This window comes from Symphalangus syndactylus, chromosome 10, assembly GCF_028878055.3.
Source record: "Symphalangus syndactylus isolate Jambi chromosome 10, NHGRI_mSymSyn1-v2.1_pri, whole genome shotgun sequence".
NCBI classification, from domain to species: Eukaryota; Metazoa; Chordata; class Mammalia; order Primates; family Hylobatidae; genus Symphalangus; species Symphalangus syndactylus.
In genome coordinates this window covers 62,153,775-62,174,948 of record NC_072432.2, presented here as the reverse complement: position 1 = coordinate 62,174,948, position 21,174 = coordinate 62,153,775, and the positions used below count along the sequence as shown (strand labels likewise).

At 36.9% G+C, this 21,174-nt stretch overlaps 4 protein-coding genes across 14 annotated transcripts in view; 1 reads left to right on the top strand and 3 right to left on the bottom strand.

Annotated features, from left to right (window-relative positions):
• ART3 (ADP-ribosyltransferase 3 (inactive)) overlaps positions 1 to 21,174 on the top strand; it is a 134,810-nt gene that overhangs the window by 29,700 nt on the left and 83,936 nt on the right. The window lies entirely within an intron of this gene.
• Positions 368 to 2,793, bottom strand: CXCL10 (C-X-C motif chemokine ligand 10). The gene is made up of 4 exons (XM_055297297.2): positions 2,626 to 2,793; positions 1,952 to 2,078; positions 1,627 to 1,716; positions 368 to 1,212 (listed from the first exon to the last, which is right to left on the bottom strand). The coding sequence occupies exons 1-4, from the start codon at positions 2,684 to 2,686 to the stop codon at positions 1,194 to 1,196; spliced, it is 297 nt and encodes a 98-aa protein (XP_055153272.1). The 5' UTR covers positions 2,687 to 2,793; the 3' UTR covers positions 368 to 1,193.
• Positions 12,652 to 15,061, bottom strand: CXCL11 (C-X-C motif chemokine ligand 11). 2 transcript variants are annotated; one of them, XM_055297294.2, is made up of 4 exons: positions 14,887 to 15,061; positions 14,176 to 14,302; positions 14,005 to 14,077; positions 12,652 to 13,775 (listed from the first exon to the last, which is right to left on the bottom strand). In XM_055297294.2, the coding sequence occupies exons 1-4, from the start codon at positions 14,945 to 14,947 to the stop codon at positions 13,713 to 13,715; spliced, it is 324 nt and encodes a 107-aa protein (XP_055153269.1). In that variant the 5' UTR covers positions 14,948 to 15,061; the 3' UTR covers positions 12,652 to 13,712. The 2 variants fall into 2 exon arrangements, with proteins under 2 accessions (XP_055153269.1, XP_055153270.1); XM_055297295.2 differs by having other exon boundaries at positions 13,713 to 13,771; positions 14,001 to 14,077; positions 14,887 to 14,997.
• On the bottom strand, positions 15,686 to 16,021 carry LOC129492236 (large ribosomal subunit protein eL36-like). The gene has a single exon (XM_055297296.2). The coding sequence runs from the start codon at positions 16,019 to 16,021 to the stop codon at positions 15,707 to 15,709; it is 315 nt and encodes a 104-aa protein (XP_055153271.1). The 3' UTR covers positions 15,686 to 15,706.

The window sequence follows — 21,174 nt, the reverse complement described above, 5'->3', positions numbered from 1 at the left end:
GGCTGAGGTCAGAGGATTACTTGAGTCCAGGAGTTCGAGGCTGCAGTGAGCTATGATTGCACCACTGCACTCTGGCTTGGGTGACAGAGGAAGACCCTGTGTCTAAAAAAATAAGAGATTAAAAAAAAAAAGAAATTTGGCTATAGGGATTTGGAGATTAGGCCAAGCTCTGTTATGCTACATTAGTTCTGTAGGATCTTATATGATGGGCCTTTCAGGAGATTACAGTTGGAAGGAGAAAGAGTGGTAATTCTCTAACTCATTTGTCTTCTGCCCATGCCACCTTCTTCTACAGGCCATAGATTCTCCAATCTAAATTTCTTATGAAATAAATATCCTAACCAAGTGACACACAAGACACTTCATCTTAGTTATAATTACTTTATTAACCTTTTGGTCTTTCAACATTTAGATAGTCTTTCTCAATATTTCCAGGAGAGTACCTCATTTTTATTTTGAAAACCATTCAGCACATTTATCTTACATAACATGCAGAGCATATATCTATCTGTATTTTTAAAATTTTCCTGTTACTCGTTGATACATAATACTTAATTACATAAGTTATTCCATGTACACTGAAAACAATATAGGAAATGTATACATCTAAGACTTCTACTTTGTACAGTCTTTCATTAAATAAGAATACTTACACATACATTTTCAGATATTTCTACCTTCCTGTATGTGTTTGGAATTGTATGTCGGTAGCCACTGAAAGAATTTGGGCCCCTTGGGAGGATGGCAGTGGAAGTCCATGAAGTAAAGAGCATTCTTTAAAAAGCAGATTGTGTTATCACTTTGATGGCATACCTTTTAGTTATTTGAGAGTCTGTGAATTCTGATAAACCCCAAAGCAGAAAGATTCCTTAGTACCCTAGGAAGATGGGAAAGGTGAGGGAAATACCGGAAGCACGGTTAGGACATCCACTAAGAACATAGCACCTCAGTAGAGCTTACATTATAGTGCCAGGGTAGAGTTATTACTGAGTAGCTTAGGATGATGAACATTGACCTTCCTACAGGAGTAGTAGCAGCTGATTTGGTGACCATGATTGGTCACCTTTTAGTGTAACTGCAAACTAAGAACAATTATGGCTTGACATATACTCCATGTAGGGAAGTGATGGGAGAGGCAGCCTCTGTGTGGTCCATCCTTGGCAGCACTGCATCGATTTTGCTCCCCTCTGGTTTTAAGGAGATGTTTTAGACCTGTTAAGAAGAGAAAGGGGACATAAAAGTGTGATACTCTGACTCTGGCTTCAGACCGGGTCCTGTTTGGAAAGTACCGAGTTCATAGATAACTGAGTTTTCCTGCTGCTATGCATTCATTATGGATTACAGGGGTTGCTTTTTTTCAAGCCATGAAAGACTTGGGGAAAATTTGTCAGTTTTGCTTAGATAGTTATAGCTGTACTTCAAGGTTGACAGGTAACCAGGGTAACTTCTGATACTTATCACACAAGATGGTGCCTCAGCATTTAAATAAATGGAGGTAGGGGAGGGTGTGGTGGTAACATGCTTTTAAACCAGTGATTGCACAGCAAACCACAATGCAAGTATTTCTGACTCCCAAGATTGCCGTTTCCTAAAGAGCAATTCTTCTGCAAGCAACAGCAAACCTACCTTTCCTTGCTAACTGCTTTCAGTAAATTCTTGATGGCCTTAGATTCTGGATTCAGACATCTCTTCTCACCCTTCTTTTTCATTGTAGCACTATAGAAATAAATAGGGATGAAAATATTTAAAACTGTGTTGGGTCAATAAGACAGATGGCATACGCAGTTCTGAAGTCAGACATTTAAGTTTCACTCTGCATGTTTTTGTTTGCTGTACATTAGTTTTAGAATCATCACAAACCCTTTACTGATCTTTTGTTATTATCATTACATATTTAATACAGTATATAATTACAACCAGGGAAGTGATAATCAGATGGGATTTCACTCACATGATCTCAACACGTGGACAAAATTGACTTGCAGGAATAATTTCAAGTTTTTCTAAAGACCTTGGATTAACAGGTTGATTACTAATGCTGATGCAGGTACAGCGTACAGTTCTAGAGAGAGGTACTCCTGTAGGAAAAGAGGAACAGCAGAGAAGGTTAGCACAGTGTTCATTTTAGGCATTTAATGTAGACTGGTGGTATTTAGCAGAACCTATATCCCCATATCAGCAAATAGTCACTTAATCTGAGGAGGAATGGATCTCATCATAACACAACTGTAAATGATTAAATAGTTGATTATCTGGAAGAAAAGAATTGCAGCTTGTTGATTATAAAGTCAAACCCTTAAGCACAGTTCATGTGGTTCACTGAGCTTAGTTAGGTAAGAAAGTATCTGTATCTCATCTGTCCGCATTCCCTCACATTTTCTCTCTCTATCCTCCCTCTTCCCCTTCTCTTCTGTCCTCCTTCCCTTTTTCCTTCTCTTTCTCTTATTCTATTTGTTTCTCTCACTTCAATTCATGTAAGTTTTATGATCTGAGGGAATCTCTATTTCCCTCTTATTTATAAGCATGCAGTGAAACTTTTACAAATACATTATTTCTGTATTTTTAGAATTTATACCTATTCCTATTTCTCATTTTACAAATTAAGTATCCTTTGATGTTCCTTACCTTGAATGCCACTTAGAGTCAGAAAGATAAGGCAGCAAATCAGAATGGCAGTTTGATTCATGGTACTGAGACTGGAGGTTCCTCGGCTGCAGGCTCAGAATATGTCTAAGCAGTTGAGGAATGTCTCAGAAAACGTGGAGCTAGTGTGCCGTATTTATCTGCAAAGGCATTTTCCCTCCCTAATTCTGATTGGATAAGGGCATTACAGTTGACTTAGCAAAACCTGCTGGCTGTTCCTGGGGAAGTCCCATGTTGCAAAATCGAAGGTATTATTTATTGTAGCCTCCAAGTTATGGAATTTCCCTCTGCTCCTCTTTTTTTTGGTAATAGTGAATTAGGTTTCACTTTCCAAAACATGAACTGTTTCTTGAAAAAAAGAACTTCATTGCATATAGAAAAAGAAAGTTGCAATCCATTCTAACTATAATGCTTTTTCTCAACACTTAAACTTTTACGGTTACTTTGAGAGGTTATTTTTAAAAATATCCCCAGTAATAGAAATTTTTCATCCTTTATAGGTAAACCTAATTTTTTGGTAACAGAAAGTTGTGCCTGATTATTAGAACAGTGATTTACCTGGACAGTGCTGCTTGATCAAATGCTATAAAGTAATAGGATTGGCCTGTTTAGACAGGGTCAAAGATCTGGAACTGGCAAGTTTTAAATAATTCAATAAATGCTTTGATCATTCATAACACCATTAGATTAAGTAAATAGCCTCCAACATAACTATTTTGAGGGAAAACACTGCTCATTTGGGTGTCTGATTTGTGGTATGTTAAAACAAGTTTCATGTCTTATAGCAGTCCCTGAATGAAAACATCATAAGATGGTATCTAGAATGGTGTGAGAAAAGGATTCATAGTTATCCTAGGGTTATTGTAAAAAACAAAGGGTGCTTTTTGAGAAAATGAATTTAAAAGCAGGGGGCATGCATAGAGATAGACCTTGGGAAAGTAGCTTGAGACAGGAGGGAAACAGGTTGATTTACGATGGGGTTCAGCTCCAAGACACTGTTAAATGCAAAGAAAAAGAAAAAAAAAGTGTCAGCCATTGAGCTAGTAACAGTGATAACTGAAATTGGCACAATTTTAACTGGATGATGAATTGTGGCAAAACTTAATTTCATAGCATTCAATAGTACTTGACTGATTATTCATAGTAGCTAGCAGTAGAACGCACATGATACTCATATAATGGAACACATGTTGAACCTGAGAGTGGAAATTTAGCAGTATCCATGGATATAGTGGTCCTTGGTTGTGTTCTTTGCAAATGATTAGTAACAGGGAATCCAAGATGAAATACTGTTTCAAAAGCAGGCACCACCCTGCAATGAGAGATGTGAGGCAAGTGATATTTAGAACCTAGGAAAATATATGGGAGTTCTTTTCGTAGTCAGCTGGGCTGCAACAATGCAGGGATTGGTCAGGGAATGGAAAAGCTTCCATCCTAGGATCAGGCTACTGTACCAGGCAGATACTGCCTCAGAACCTGGTATCAGGGGCCAAGAATAAAGCCTGTATCTGCAAACTGGGTGCTCATAAAACTTGGATCCTCAAATGCAGGAACTCCATCATTAAAGCAGAGAATGAGTCGCTTGGGGTAAATGGAATTTGCTAGAGAGCTGAATCCCATGTTAATCTGTTCTAGGAACTGGAATAGAGCTAAGCTTTCAAGTGAATAAGTCAGTGGAATTTGCTGTGGGAAACCGGAAAGGCAAAAGAGAGGGAGGTGAGGTAGAGACTGACAGAACCCAAAAGACTTTCACCTAGCAAAGAGGCGTTCCTTCTGATGAGGGATAGTCTTATGAGAAGTAGTGACATGGAGGGATCCTTCCATACCTATTTGTGCAGAACAAACATTTGACTGTGAATAGAATGCCACCAAATTTCAGAGAAATGTCTGACATCATGAATGGAAGAGGCCTAGAAAAGTTCAGCATTAAACAATCAAAATGAGAGATGGTGACAGTTTTATTTTAGTTAGTATCTAAGTTGTCAGCTAAAATGTCTCCATATAGAAGACAATGTAAAAGGAGATACTTGATAGATGGACTAAAAATCTGTTATTAGGGATAAAATATTTGATTTTTACTAAACATTGTATTACATTAACTGTGTGCCAGGCATTGTTTGAACTGCTTTGTGAATATTGACCATATTGACTCATTTTATCCTTATAATAACTTCTACCCCTTGACCCAGCCACTCTTCTTTTTCACCATAGATTATTTTTGTCTGTTCTAGAACTTCATATAAATGGAACCACTTGAGTATATACTCTTTTGTGCAAGACATCTTTTGCTCAGTATAATGTTTCTTAGATTCATCGATGTAGTTGCATGAATTAGTAATTTGCTTCTCTTTATTGATGGGTAGTAATCCATTGCACAAACATATCAGTTTGTTTCTTGTTGATGGACACCTTGACTGTGTTCAGATTTTAGTTATTATATATAAAGCTGCTATGAAGATTTTCTTGTAATTTTTTTTCTGGGCATATGCTTTTATTTTGTGGGGTACATATGTAGCAGTGGAACATGATCACTTACTTTTTTTATTTTAAAAATGTAAGTGATCATGTCACTCTTCTGCTTAAGACCTCAAACAACTTCCAGTTAGAATAAAATCCAAATTTCTAATTAAGCTGCTTTACTAAGTCCTCTATGATCTGGCTGCTACCTATTTGTCCAACCTCATATCATTCCTTCTCAACCAGTACAATCAGGTCAGTGGCCCATACACTGGCAGTTTTCTCCATCTGGTATGCTTTTCCTCCTGTTCGTCACATAGAGAGTTCCTTCTGGACATTTAAATTTTAGCGAGCTTGTACCTTCTCTTGTCACACAATCTGAAGCAGACATGACTTTAATTCTCTACATGGCATTTCATACTGATATTCAGTTCATTCATTTTTTTAAAATTAGTGTAATGTCTGTTTCTCCACGCTAAAATTTATGCCCCAGGAGAACAGGGAGCTAAAATGCATATGAGAGGCATTTGGTAAATATTGGATAGAAGGATGGTTGAATGAATCTTTATAGACTTTAAGTAACAGCATACAAGGGTTGTATTTCAAGAAGTATTTCCATTTGTTCATCAGATTTCTGAATTTGGACATGAGTATTATTGTTTTCCTTAGCTTTAAGAACCAAGTTTAATTTAAGAAGACTATAATTTCCCCAGAAGTCAGTTTAGACTTAGGTAGGTTAAATCAATACAGATATTCTCAGCTAGCTATAGGACAGACTCTTCATTCCGGAACTCTGGTAAATATAGAGTGGTACCCCTAAAAGCTTCCTAATTATTCACTGTTTTTTATCTGTAATTAAGCATTGAATGAATGAATGCAGGAATGCAAATATCCTCAGTGCATATCATGTATATGGCCATGGATGGTGTTAGAAGAAGGAGGAGAAGTAGGCTTGTTCTCATTATTTTCTGTGCACTTTGTGTAGGGAACTAAGCTAATCTCAGGGAATACTAGAAGGGATAAGATCCAATATTTATCCTTGATGGGTTTACATTCTAATTGGGAAGACCAGAAACTATGAAACAATACATATCAGTAAGAGAAACTTTATGGGCCGGGCAAGGTGGCTCATGCCTGTAATCCCAGCACTTTGGGAGGCCAAGGCGGGAGGATCACCTGAGGTCGGGAGTTCTAGAACAGCCTGACCAACATCGTGAAACTCTGTCTCTACTAAAAATACAAAAAATTAGCTGGGCGTGGTGGTGGGCGACTGTAATCCCAGCTACATGGGAGGCTGAGGCAGGAGAATTGCTTGAACCCTGGAGACGGAGGTTGGTGAGCCGAGATCACGCCATTGCACTCTAGCCTGGGCAATAAGAGCGAAACTCCGTTTCAAAAAAAAGGAAAAGAAAAAAAGAAACTTTATGATCAGTACTAAATGAGTGGTATAGAAAATAAATAATGTGGGGGTTCATAGGAGATTGTACTCATTAATGTCAGAAGTTTTCAGAAGATCCTTCAGAAAAAAAGACCTCAGATGATCCATAAAGTGTGAATTTTACTTAAATAAGTGGCCAGGAGAGGAAAGCTTGTGCAATTACAGATAAATGTCATCAAAAAATGGTAAAGGGGGAAGCCAACCAACCAGTCAGGAAGATTGGTAGTCTCATAGGGGTGATAATGCCGTGTTAGGATTCTATAAAATCTGGTCCTCAGTTTTTCCAGTCCAGAAATTCTCATTTTTCCTAATCATCCAGGGTAAGCATATTCTCAGAGAGTTATCTCTGCTGACCAAATCTAAAAGAGACTAAGATGAAAATTAAAAGACAGTGTATCCATTTACAACGAGAACCTTTTCAGTGACTAGGATGATTGGTTTTGGTATCCAAGTCACCCCTTTCCCAGGATCAGATAACCTAGGAAATTGAATTAGTATCAGAACAGTACCTGGTGAGCAGAGTCAAACGAAGGACCCTCTCTTCTTGTTTTAAATGAGGGGTCTGCTCAGGGTAGAAACCTGACAAATGTGATCAACATGGAAAATCATTTAGAAAAAAAAAAAATCAAACTTTTAGAGACAGTAGCAAGCCCACTATTACTTATTTCACCCAAAGCTAAGACTGCGTGTGTCATTTGAATAAAAATCTAAATGATAACTCTATTTATATATTTCTCTCAATTTTTGCAAGGTTTATGGTATAATCACTTTCCTAGAATTCACTGATCTGAGTATAATTTTGAAAGAAAATGAAAGTTAAGGAAGTATCTCGCTTTAGTTTCCGTTTCAGTTGCTATTGATTTATCTTTAAGCCTGTGATTATGGCATCGGGCCAAAAAAGACAACAATAAAAAAAGGAACAGTCTGCCCTGACGGACTAATGAGCACGGACAAAGGAAAAAATGCTTTCCCGGAAACTGTTGTGCTTAGAAAAAATTTTCTAAAAAGTGAGCAGGAGGACATCAGTGATTTCTGTGGTCTGGGAATCCCCTCAGCTGGTGCAGAATATGCCTTGGAAAGTATGGGAGAGGAGGGCAAAGCTTCCCCTTCACAGTTTTCACTCTGAGCTCTCAAAAGATTCCCCGAGCTCACAGTGTTTGGTAATACTGGTTACATACTTTTCAATTACCCATGTGCCTCATCCTTCATAGCCAGCCTAAGCAGAGGGCAAACCGAGTGCTGGCAAAGTGGGTGGTAGACCCTAACAATCATCATGGCATTGGAGGAGGCAGAGGCTCAGAATAGCTTCTGTTTGGATACATTTTAGGCTGTGTAGTGTTTCTGAACTCGTGCACTTGAGAGGACTTTTACAAATATGGCAGATTTCATCATTTGGAGGAAGAGATAACATTGGAAGACATCATAATAAAGTAAATGTGTTTGGGGGAAGTATGGTGCATTTCTTTCTCCTTCCCGTAAATAAGATATTTCAACAAAATAAATTAGAATTTTGTGATACTTTGTTCCATTTTTAATCAAAATCTTTAGAAAATGTCTAGTTTTAATTTTAATTGATTCATCATTGTCTTTTTTTTGAGAAGAGGAATCTTGAGATATGATATAGTTCAGTAGTGCATGTTATTCCATATTTTAGATTATCATTCAGTCTTCTTCAACTTCTTATTGACAGTTTGTCTTTGTGAACAATTTGAAGAAGAATGCTAAGTCAGGATTTATTATGTAGAGTCTATAATTCACGTTAGGCCATTTCCAATTTACTAGCAGTTTATTGAGCTGCACTAAGGAACTATGAATACATCTGTACTTATGGTGCCAGGATTTTTAGGACGTATTCTTCTTAGGTACTTAAGTGAAACTATGGTTTCCGTGTTATGTGATAATCTCAGACTTGCTCAATTTCATTGCCAGTGTCTGGTTACTAAAATTTGCAGACGAGGCAAGAGGAAGCAACTAAAATTGCCTCATTCACCCCTTCTCCAAAAAAAACCCAAACAGTTTTTTTTTTGTGTGTACTACTTATAATCCACAGAATGTGCTGACCATATCATAAAGATTTATAATTGTTGGCTATGAAAATCTTTTCAGAAACAGATACAAAGAGGTATATTAATTCCATGTGGGCATATTAGGTCCTGTACTCAGTAGCCAAAAATAATTAAGTATAATCTTTCCTTTTCTAATAGTATTATCCAAAACTACTCCATTTGTTTGAAAGCTCTTCTTGGCTAATTAGAGGAAACAGTCCTGAAATTTTAAGTCACTGTGAGTGTCTGGTATCTTAAGTTCCATGTATTTAAAATTGAATCTGCAGTTTTTTCTGCTAAACTACATCTTCCCCCTCATATCCTTATTTCTCTTAGTGGCAGAACTGTTCTTTCAGACCTCAGAAGTTCAGCCTTTTTACCTTGTCTCTTCTGTGCTTTAAATTTAGATTCAAATCCTTAACATGTTCTCTGCTTCTTTTTTGCAGCTTCAACTTTCTTTTTCTGAGATGGAGTCTCGCTCTATGTAGCCCAGGCTGGAGTGCAATGACGCGATCTCGGCTCACTGCAAACTCCACCTCCCGGGGTTCAAGCAATTCTCCTGCCTCAGCCTCCCGGGTAGCTGGGATTACAAGCATGCACCACCATGCCCAGCTAATTTTTTGTGTCTTTAGTAGAGACGGGGTTTCACCATGTTGGCCAGGCTGGTCTTGAACTCCTGACCTCGTGATCCACCCGCCTCGGCCTCCCAAAGTGCTGGGATTACAGGCGTGAGCCACCATGTCTGGCCTCAGCTTCAACTTTCACATCCAATCTATTGCTGTCTTGATTCTTTTTGTACAGTGTACTTGTCATTATATTTCTACTCTTACCAATACCACCTTAGTGTAGCCCTTCTTCTTTTTATGATAGTAAAATACAAATAACATAAAATTTACCATTTTAACCATTTAAAATGGTACAATTCAGTGGAGTTAAGTACTTTCACAGTGCTGTGAAGCCATCACCATAATTTAGTTCCAGAACATTTTCATCACCCAGAAACCCCATATTCATTAAGTAGTTACTCCTCATTAACACCTCCCCCAAACCCCAGTCAACTAATTTGCTTTTTGTTTTTATGGTTTTGCTTACTCTAGATATTTCCTATAAAATGGAATCATACAATATGTGGTCCCTTGTGTCTGGCTTTTTTTACTTAGCATATTTTCAAGGTTCATCCATGTTGTAGCATGTATCAGTACTTCATTCCTTTTTATGGCCGAATAATCTATTGTGTGTGTATACCACATTTCATCCATTCACTTGTTGATGGATATTTGGGTTGTTTCTGCTTTCTGGCTGTTGTGAATAATGCTGCTATGAACATTTGTATACCAGTTTTTGTTTAAAGAGCTGTTTCAGTTCTTTTGGGTGTATACCTTGGAATGGAATTGCTGGATTATATAGTAATATATAATTACTATAATTCTGTTTAACTTATTGCAGAGCCAGCCCCATTACTTTTCATATCAGTATTTCCCAAAATGTGGGACACTACCATGTACATTGATAATAACATTTAGTATCAGTGAATTATTCTCTTAACTTCAATCCCTCTGATTAATTAAATCAGGGGGAATATTAGTATTTTTTCATTGTATTTTGTTTTATCATTACATTTTATTTCCATGGCATGTATTACCGATTTCACATGTACAGTAGTGAAAGTTTACTTTTCATGTAAATGTATGTAAAATAAAGTGGTATACATAGTTTCTAAAAATATAATGAAGATCAAACAGAGAAATGTTAAAAAATTGTAAAGATGATATGAGAATGCCTTGAAGTTTTGGAAATACAGACCTGAGCTATTGCAGCTATTGCAGCAAATCCCAACTGATTTTCTTCCTCTACTCTTTCCCACTTCAATCAACCATTCATGCAATTCCCAGAATATTTTCCAATGACTTTGATAGGGTCACTCTCTTCTTCACAAACATTCATTGAATCCCCATTTTGTACAGAGTAAAATTCAAGGTTGTTTATCTACAGTTTCATGTCCTTCATCCTTCCAACCAAACGAACCTAATTATGATTCCTAAAAATCACTTTATACTTCCTACTACTGTACATTCCCTTGTGTCATTCCTCTGCTGTAAATTCCTTTTCTCTTAGTTTATATTGCCATTCAATAGGGTCTGATATGCACCAGAAACTGTACTGTTGGCCTGGACTACAATGGGTTTCTTTTACACTTATGAGAGAGCAGATATTAGGCACAGGAATAATTCATTAATTACAATTGCAGTAAGTAGTATGATGGAAAAGTAGAGAGTGTTATGGAAATAAATAAATAGGCCACCTAATCTAGTTGAAGTTGAAGTGGTGGTTTCAAAGGCTTCTTGGAGAAAAAGTCATTTAAGCTGAGACCTAAGCAATTAGTAGGCATTAGCTTAGTGAAGAAATGGGCAGAGAGAATAGTATGTGCAAAGGTACCAAGGTGGGGAGGATCTTGGCTCAAATATGTTAATTATTAATATTTCACGTATTTATTTTGCTATGAAGAACTTTAGGTATATGTTTTCTTCTCAATAATAATGTACTGGCCTATAATATTTAATATAGTTCTTATAAATACCAATTTATCATGCAGCCTTAACTCTGTGAATTTTTTTTTTTTTTTGAGGCAGGCTTTTGCCCAGGCTGGAGTGCAGTGGTGTGATCACAGCTGACTGCAGCCTCAACCTCCCAGACTCAATTGATCATCCACCTCAGCTTCCCAAGTAGCTGAGGCTACAGGCATGTGCCACCATACCCAGCTAATTTTCATATTTTTTATAGAGATGAATTTTTGCCATGTTGCCCAAGCTGGTCTTGAACTCCTGGGCTTAAGTCATTTACCTATGTCGGTCTCCCAAAGTGCTCAGATTATAGGTGTGAGCCACCATGCCCAGCCGACTATGTGAATTTTTATTTTTAAAGAGACTTAAAAAAAAATCACTGTAAGTAGTCAAAGATTAGATTCAAGTCTTTTTTTTTTTTTTTTTTTTTTTGAGGTGGAGTTTCACTCTTGTTGCCCAAGCTGGAGTGCAATGGCATGATCTCAGCTCACTGCAACCTCTGCCTCCCGGGTTCAAGCGATTCTCCTGCCTCAGCCTCCTGAGTAGCTGGGATTACAGGCACGTGCCAGCACACTTGGCTAATTTTTTGCATTTTAAGTAGAAACGGGGTTTCACCATGTTAGCCAGGCTGGTCTTGAACTCCTGACTTCAGGTGATCTGCCCGCCTCGGCCTCCCAAAGTGCTGGGATTACAGATGTGAGCCATCGCACCCGGCCAGATTCAGTTCTTAAAACTATCCAGGGAATTTATATGGAAGTCCCATCTCTATATAGATATGTATATAGATTTATATAACAATTTATTATAAATCTATATTGTATCTATAACCTATATGATAATACAATATAGATATACCTGATTATAATCCTATAATAAATATTTTTATTTTTCAAATGTATGGGTGCCTATATAGAGAGTACTGCTATCAGTCAAGGCTTTTGGTTACATGAAGAGAAACCAACTCTGGCTATCTTAAGGAGAAAAAGAATTTAGTTGGAGGTTGAAGAATCCACAGGACAATGGAGAATAAGTCTTGGAAAATGGACCAAGACCTAAGGGAACTAGGTGATAGGAAGGACCAGCCGGAGTCATGCTACAGGAACACACATTGGGAAGACACTACTGTAAGACTTTCATTGTTGCTGCTGCTGCTGCCAGGCTTGAAATAATTTTCTTACTAATAGTATCTTTGTGATGCCAGCTGGAGTTCAAAGTCTAGGGTAGAAAACAGCATGGCTGAGTCTTTGTTGTGGCTACAGGAGAGGATCTCCTGCCTTTGGCTTCCCCCCTTTGGGCTCCCACCAACACTCACATAAGGGATTTTCTCCAAGAAGGGGGTTTGGACTATCAAGACCCCCCACCGCCGACAAAACAAACAACTGTCTTTCCCACCTACCCATTAAAATACATTTGTAAACAGTTTTTCGTGATGATGGATAGGTGTATGTTTCTGAAATACAAGGCAAATTGTTAAAGGCATCTCAAATGTCCTGGAAAGTATATAATCTTTTTTTAAAAAAGAAAGGTTGTGGTAGTTTATTAGAGAAAAAAATGAGTTTGATTCTTTAAACTAGTCGAGTATACCTAAATTTTATAGTATATAGGCATGAACAAAGAAATTTATTAGATTATGTATTTTTCTAAGAGACAGAATTACAAAAAGTAAAGGTGATTGCTGGATATACATTTGCTTATTTTTCAACATTTTTCTTTGGTAGACAAAAACATTTTATATTTCAAATGTGTCCAAGATATTGCTATCATTTATACAAACGGATGAAAACAAAAAGTACAGTAAACACACATATCCTAATTGCTTCAAAACATCTCAATGAAAAAAAGTTGAAAAACATCAAATTAAGACCAGTGCTACTAATTTGGTTATGAAATATTGTGCACTTTTGCCAGTATCCCATAGCGTATAATTTTTTTCATAGTACATTTTATGAATTACATTTCATGAATTGGTTATAAAACAAACCAAATGATGTAAAAGAATGTTTGCCTACATATTGATGTGCTACATGATATTTGGGGAAAGAAATGTGTATTTGCATGAAAAAATATTTGAGGAATGTTTTACTACACATAGATGCTTTTGACTCGTAAGGGCTTGACTCCAGTAATAATGTCAATGTCTCCACCGTAACCACAGATAGTAATATAGCATAAAGATCAATACAGACAGATGACTTCTAGAGACAGAAATGTTCTCATAGTCACAACAGAATAGTTATAAGCATCAAATCTAGAAGGTTCTCTAGCCTAGAAATGCATGAGTGTATAATGCAACAAGTAAGAATGTGAAAGCACTTTGTAAACTCCAATGGTAACCAGCCTTTCTTAAGGTAGCTTTTCCTAGAAATCCATTTAATTGTTGGACTGCTTTGGGCAGTGGAATTCTGATTGTCATTCATTCAGGAAGACTGTGTTTCTGTTTTTGGTCCTTTCACCCACTTTTCATCCTTCACATAACTGTACAAAAGTTGAAAGTCACAAAACTATAGAAAAGTCTCAGTTTCCTACTGTAGAATTGTTGTCATTTCAGTAGTCACAGTTAAACTTGTTTCAAATCCTCTTTTCCAGGACTTCGTATGTTTTGATATTTTTAAAATTCTTTCTTTCAACTTTCTGGAATAAGAAAACAAGAGTTTTATTTACTTGGGCTGTTCTTGTTTCCCCCAGGACATCTAAAAACATGTAGTAAGAAAGGGAAGCTGTTACAACCAAGGACCCCTTTACAGAATATTTCACACAGATCATAGCAGAATCTTTCTGTAGTTGTCCACATTATTTTCTTTTTCAAAAGATCTGTCTTCGATAAAACAGATTATAACATGGGAGTAATCTGGTAACTTACTTTGATTATAAGCCTTGCTTGCTTCGATTTGGGATTTAGGCATCGTTGTCCTTTATTTTCTTTCAGGGTAATACTGTTAAAAGAACATACAAAAGAGTCTTAAAGTTTAGATGCAAATACATAAACAAAAAAGCCTGCACCATTGTCATCTTCAGCAAGTTCATTACTTACATCACTTCTATTTTGTCACAGTTGTTACTTGGGTAAATTATGGAGGCTTTCTCAATATCTGCCACTTTCACTGCTTTTACTCCAGGGCCTATGCAAAGACAGCGTCCTCTTTTGAACATGGGGAAGCCTAGAATAGATCATAGCATTAGTTAGTAATGCATCTGATTGCAACAGATGGCTGTGGTTTATAACTGGTGGTGAACGTGAGCAGAATTTTCATGAAGGGTAAAGATAGTAATTTGTCAAATAGCACTTAACACAACTGTTACTGGGAAGAGTTAAGTAAGATGTTGATTATTTTCTCTTTAAATTAGTAAGCAAATCGCTAACAAATGGGAAGCATGAAGGAAGTTTATTGGAGGTGAAGCTTGTTTTGCCCCCTTGATTTTATCCTCAAATATTTTCCCAGGCAGCTTGTTAACATGATCGCTATATAAAATCTTCTTAACAGACATTTAAAACTGTTGCTAAAGGCTTTTGCCAGATATTCTAGTCAAATCAAAAATTCCATGAAGTTCATAATTTCTAGTTTCAATAATCATCTCTAGTATCTTAAACATGTCCGCCATTTCTGTGCTAAAGCTGTAGTAACTTCTAATCTGTGAGATTAAATAAAACTTTATCATGTCTTTTAGGATAAAAGTGGAAGAAAAGACATTTGAAACATTAGAAAAGGAACTTATAGGTTGAGAAATAAAAAGTACTGCATACCTTGAACAACTGTAGCACACAATATCATAGCCAAGGCTATAGCCATGCCCTTCACACTCATGTTTGTTTTTTGCTGCTGCCACTGCTGCTGCTGCTGCTACTTCAGCTTTGCTGCTCTTCTTGGAAGGAGTAGAAATGCTGAACATGAAAGGAAATTGGTAATTGGCATATATAGAGCGTTTTATACACCAGCAATCCTTTTATGGCACAGGAATTTCCCTCTTTGAGTCATGCACCTTTCTTGCTTCCAAGAGTCTGTTTTGTTCCCTTCTAAATGTTACTGTCCCTTCCTATTTGTAGTAGTGTTGAAAGTGATAAGAATGTGAAAGCACTGTGAAAACCCATATGGTAACCAGCCTTCTTAAGGCAGCTTTTCCTAGAAATCCATTTAATTGTTGGACTACTTTGGGCAGCGGAATTCTGATTGTCATTCATTCAGGAATACTGTGTTTCTGTTTTTGGTCCTTTCACCCACCCTTCATCCTTCACATAACTATACAAAAGAATATTCTGAAAAGCTTCTTTTTATTATCTCACTTTTGCTTTTGAGTCCAAACTCTTATAATAGATAAGGCCTATATTATTTGACACCAGATGACCTTTATTTAATTTCATATTTTTACCCGTAAATGAGTGCCTAAAGAAGTTTCCCTGTATTTCGGTATTTATGTCCATATTGTTTTGCATTTTCAACAATTTTTACTTTGTATATTTTATTTATTTTGTTTTGCTTTATTTTATTTTTAAATTTAATTTTATTATTTTATTTTATATTTATTTTATTCTGTGAAGCTTTGATTATAGGCAGAGGGCAGGGGGCTCAGTCCTTCTTGGCAGCTGCTTTCCTCATGGCAGCCAGGACGTTGCTCAGCTCCTCCTGCCTTCTCTTGGCACAGATGTTTGTCCCTACCCTTTTCTTGATGAATTTGAGGGCCCGTTTGACCTTGGAGACCTTCAGTAACTCCATGCCACGCCACTCGTTAGGGGTGAAGCCACACACCTCTGGGATCATGTCCCACACAAATTTAGTGAGTTTGGTCAGGCGCCCACGGTGGCTGTGCCTGGGCTTGCTCACATTCTTGGTCACCTTGTGGCCCTTGTTGAGGCCCACAGCTATAGCGTAGTGCAGAGTCATGGCTGCTGCCCTCCAATGGTGGCCATGGTGGAAAGCTACTTTATATATATTTTAGCACTGTTACTTAGTACATGAAGTTGTATGAGTTGTGTTAGGGATCATAAAAAAAAATGATCCTCTTTCCTCATGTGATAGTTTTACCTCTGAGATTCTACTTTGATGTAATTCCTATTTTTTTGTCTTTATCTTTTCCTCTTAAGCTTCCTAAATCTTTGTTTTAAGTGTGTCACTTGTAGACATTTAAGAAAATCATATCAAAGGAGCTTTCTAATGGGTAAGCTTAATAAAATATATTTACTGTATAACTGGTAATCTGTAATTTTTAAAATGCTTCCTTGCTGATTCTTTACATTTTCTTTGATTTCTTTCTAACTTTAAATAGATTTTATTTAACTTTTTGAAGCAATTTTCGTTTTTTTTAATGAGCTGGGTCTCACTCTGTCACCATTCTGGAGTCAAGTGGCACAATCATAGCTCACTGCAGCCCTGAACTCCTGGCCGCAAGCAATCCTCCTGCCTTGGTCTCCCAAAGTGCCAGGATTACTGGGATGAGCCACGGTGCTTGGCCTCCCTTAAGTAATTTGAAAGGAATACATTGTTTTACATTTTGATATTAATTCTTAAAATTCTTTAAAAAGATTTTTACTTGAATTTTTCTAATTATTTACATCAACCATCAATAATATTTTTTTAGCTCCTGTCTTTGTAACATGAGAAAATCACTGTAACTTTCTTTCAAGAATTTTCTCCTATTTCCTAGTTTTACCAATAAAAGTTGGTATAATCGGGGAATTTATAGCTGGTTTATTACTTTTAGATTATTATTTTATCTTATTCAACTTCTTTTTTTGGGAATTACCATTTGCATTTTATCTTGAAATTATATATTTGTTTAGATATAATCCTGCATTTAAATTCTTTAACAACCATGACTAGTCTTTAAAACCTTTGAAAGTCTTTACAGTAGTCCCCCATTAAATGAGAAATTCTAGAAATAATTCATAAGTTTTAAATTGTGCACTTTTCTGAGTAGCATGATGAAATCTCACATCATCTTGCTCCATCACTTCATCCCATCACATGGACATTTTATCATCTCACAGCATCACTAGAAGAGTGAGTATAGTACAATAAGATATTTGAAGAGAGAGAGAGACTATACAGTCCCTTAACTTTTATTACAGAATATTGTTGTAACTGTTCTATATATTACTGTTGATGCTCTTACTGTGGCTAATTTATAAATCAAACTTTTTTATAGGTATATATGTATAGGAAAAAATACAATATATACAGGGCTCAGTACAATCTGCAGTTTCAGGCATTCATTGGGGCTCTTGGAACATATCCCCCAAGGATAAGGTGAGGGGGCCACTGTATTTTAATTAATTTCGAAGTAGCTGGAATATTCTTTGCCTCTTTTCCATTAATTCATTTAACATATGTAAAGAAAGACTAATTTTCCCTCAGGAATATGGGTAAAGTAAAAGGAATGCGTTCTTGGAGCTCATAAATCCTTATCCGTTATTATTTTTTAATGTTGCTTTTCATTTTCTCAGCATTAGAAACACAGTAGAGCATAGTTGTTAATAGGGAAGGCTCTAGAGTCAGCCTGTGTTCAAATCCACACTTGATTATTTATTTATTTATTTATTTATTTATTTATTTATCTTTGAGATGGATTCTTGCTCTGTAGCACAGGCTGGAGTGCAGTGGTGTGATCTCAGCTCACCACAGCCTCTGCCTCCTGGATTCAAGCGATTCTCCTGCCTCAGCCTCCCAAGTAGCTGGGATTACAGGTGCGCGCCTCCATGCCTGGCTGATTTTTATAGTTTTAGTAGAGATGGTGTTTAGCCTTGTTGGCCAGGCTGGTCTCGAACTCCTAACCTCAGGTGATTCTGCGACCTTGGCCTCCCAAAGTGCTGGGATTACAGGCGTGAGCCACTGTGCCCAGGCCACATTCAGTTATTTATGAACAAGTTACCTCAACTTTTTGAGGGTATTTTCTCATCTATAGACTGCGGATAATAATAGTACTTTTTTTTTTTTTTTGAGATGGAGTCTCTCGGTGTCACCCAGGCTGGAGTGCAGTGGCGTGATCTCGGCTTACTGCAACCTTCACCTCCTGGGTTCAAGCGATTCTCTTGCCTCAGCCTCCCAAGTAGCTGGGATTACAGGCATGTGTTACCACACCTGGCCAATTTTTGTATTTTTAGTAGAGATGGGGTTTCACCATGTTGGCCAGGCTGGTCTCAAACCCCTTTTTCATAGGGCTGTTATAAACTAGGTATTAAAAGAGGTAATGCATATTAATCATTTAGAAAAATATGTGGCACTCAAAATGTATTCACTGATGTTATTATTATCAGTGTCCTTTCCTGAATTGGCATACCACATCTAGCTTGTTTTCAGCTGTTTTTCAGCATTAACACAAACACAACCACTTAATAAAAGATTAGTTGACATTGTTATAGCATATAAAAATATTTTAAATTATAATAACCATGAATATAAAAATAGCACACTAATCATAAAAATCACTTACAGAAAGTGCATGAATGCAATAGCATAGTTCAAATAATATATACAAACAATAGTGAATATTTCTGCTTACTAGCTAAAGTGTTGTCATATAGCTTTGGTGTAAGACAATTTCTTAAATAGGGATTCTTAATTAATTTTTTTAAAAAGACCCTGGAAATTGATATTATTAAACATGTTTTTACTTTATACTATTTTAAATAGAAAATAGACATAATTCAAATTTACATAAAACAAGATTAAACTCTTCCTTTTGCCTTCATGTGTGAAATACTACTTAGCTGTGTAGAAAAACTGTGGATCACAATTTTCTCCTTCAGTACTCTGCTGGGAGTCTTGGAATGTATCCCCCAAGGATAACAAGGGGACTACTGTATTTTATTTTCTATTGTTTTATGTTCTTCCTTACTGCAAAGGTAATGTCTGATATTTAAAAAAAAATTAGAGCTGGGCATGGTGGCTCATGCCTGTAATCCCAGCAGTTTGGGAGACCGAGACAGGCGGATCACTTGAGGTCAGGAGTTCGAGACCAGCCTGGCCAACATGGTGAAACCGTGTCTCTACTAAAAATACAAAAATTAGCCGGGTGTGGTGGCGCATGCCTGTAATTCCAGCTACTTGCGAGGTTGAGGCAGGAGAATTGCTTGAACCCAGGAGGTGGAAGTTGCAGCGAGCCAAGATCGCGTCACTGCACTCCAGCCTGGGTGACCCATCGAGTCTCCGTCTCAAAAAAACAAAAAACCAAACATTAGAAAATATGTAATAAGAAGAACCTTACCACCAGAGATGATCACTGTTTTAGTTTTCTTCCCTCTGGATGGATACGCACATACACTGGATACACACACACACACGCGTGCGCGCGCACACACACAAACACACTTCGCCTAACAAGTTCTATATCAGACTATATCAGGTTCTCCCCCCCACCCCCGCCATGTGTCAGGGACTATATAGATGCTTCAGAAGGAGACAGAGGAGAAGACAGGGAGAAAAAAAAAATTCTTCCTTTTCATCTGTGAGGAAGACTACTGCATAATCTTCCTCAGGGAGGCTGCTGCTTGTGTATGACCCTAGAGGAGGGGGCTATCCCTCGCCCAGGTAGAGACACATCTTTGTCTGCTTTTTCTCAGAGCTAAATCACAGTTTGAAAACTGAGGGAGGTTTATTTAGTTCTTCACTTCTTCAGGTGATAGATCCAAAATTATGCAGAGTAAGGAGTGGGATTGGTTTTGTGCTGTAACCTTTTCACTGCATCTCCTTGAACCACAAAATAAGCCTAATTAGGCTTTAGCAGGTGCTAATATGGATGCTCTCTCCTTCTATAACACTCTCTCCCTCTTTACTGCTCTTCCTCCCAGTGTTCCTGCCTTAGAGTGTCCTGGAAAGCACTACCCTTTTCTATAGTAGTTCATTTATTCATTTACTCATTCATTCAGCAAATGTTTATTTTAGATGTCTGTCACATGTCTGGCACTCTTTTGGGTATTAGAGATAGAACAGTGAACAAAACTCACCAAGTCCTTTCCGTGTATTGCAAATTTCAAACTTTCTGCCTTATTGTAGAAGTTAGTCTGCCTGATTTCTGCTGGCTTTGTAGATGTGTGGGATCAGACGTGTCTTCAGCATTGTGACTTGTTCTGGCTCTATACTCTCTGACATCACATGAGGAAGATTACCTTCTTTCACAGCATCCCCTCATCTGGTGAGCCTGAGAGATCCCTATTTTTTATATTTGTATAATATGGTTTTTCTAGCATGAAAATGCACTTTCCTCCCCTCTTTTGAATCCTTTCCTTCCTTTAAGTCTTGATATCTTCATGAAGCCTTTTTCATTATATCGTGGTATCTTCTTGTCCTTTATACTTTGTAGAACTTACTATCTTTTCCAACGTTATCCAGTAGAAATACAATGCAAGGCATGGGTATGATTTTGAATATTCCAATAGCCACATTTAGAACGTAAAAAGAAACATGAAATTAATTTAAATATATTTTCTTTAATTAAGCATGAAAATATATTATCATTTCAATGTGTAATTGATGTGGATCTAAAAATATTAAATGAAATATTTTACCTTTTATTACTAAGTCTTCAAATTGAACTAGCTACATTTCAAATGCTTGATAATAACATGTGTTTAGTGGCTACCATATTGGACAGTGAAGGTCTAGTTATTCATTTGGCATGTATCATATACTGACTCCATACTTATTTTAAACTAAAGCTGAGGTTGGAGAGGCAGAGAGATAACTGTCAAACTTCTGTAAATTTCCCTAGTTGTTTTCTTCTTTCTCTAAGTCATTATATCTCATTGCTCTTTTTCTTTGATTAAATGCAAAAAAGATCAGATACATTCTCTGTGTTCTTAGTAGTGTTGGCCTTTTTTATTGTTTCTAGAATTGGACTATTTTATTTTATTTTCCCAGGTTCACCCACTTAAATAAGTTTCGCTTTTAATTTAAAGACATAGGAGCATCCCAGGAAATGATGGAATCTAGTTTCCATAAGTAATCACCCTTTCAGCTTAAAAAATCTGTAATCTGTGATTCATCTGAAATTTTATTAATGCTGCTAAGTTAGCCAATTAATGTAGAATTTTAAAATGTTT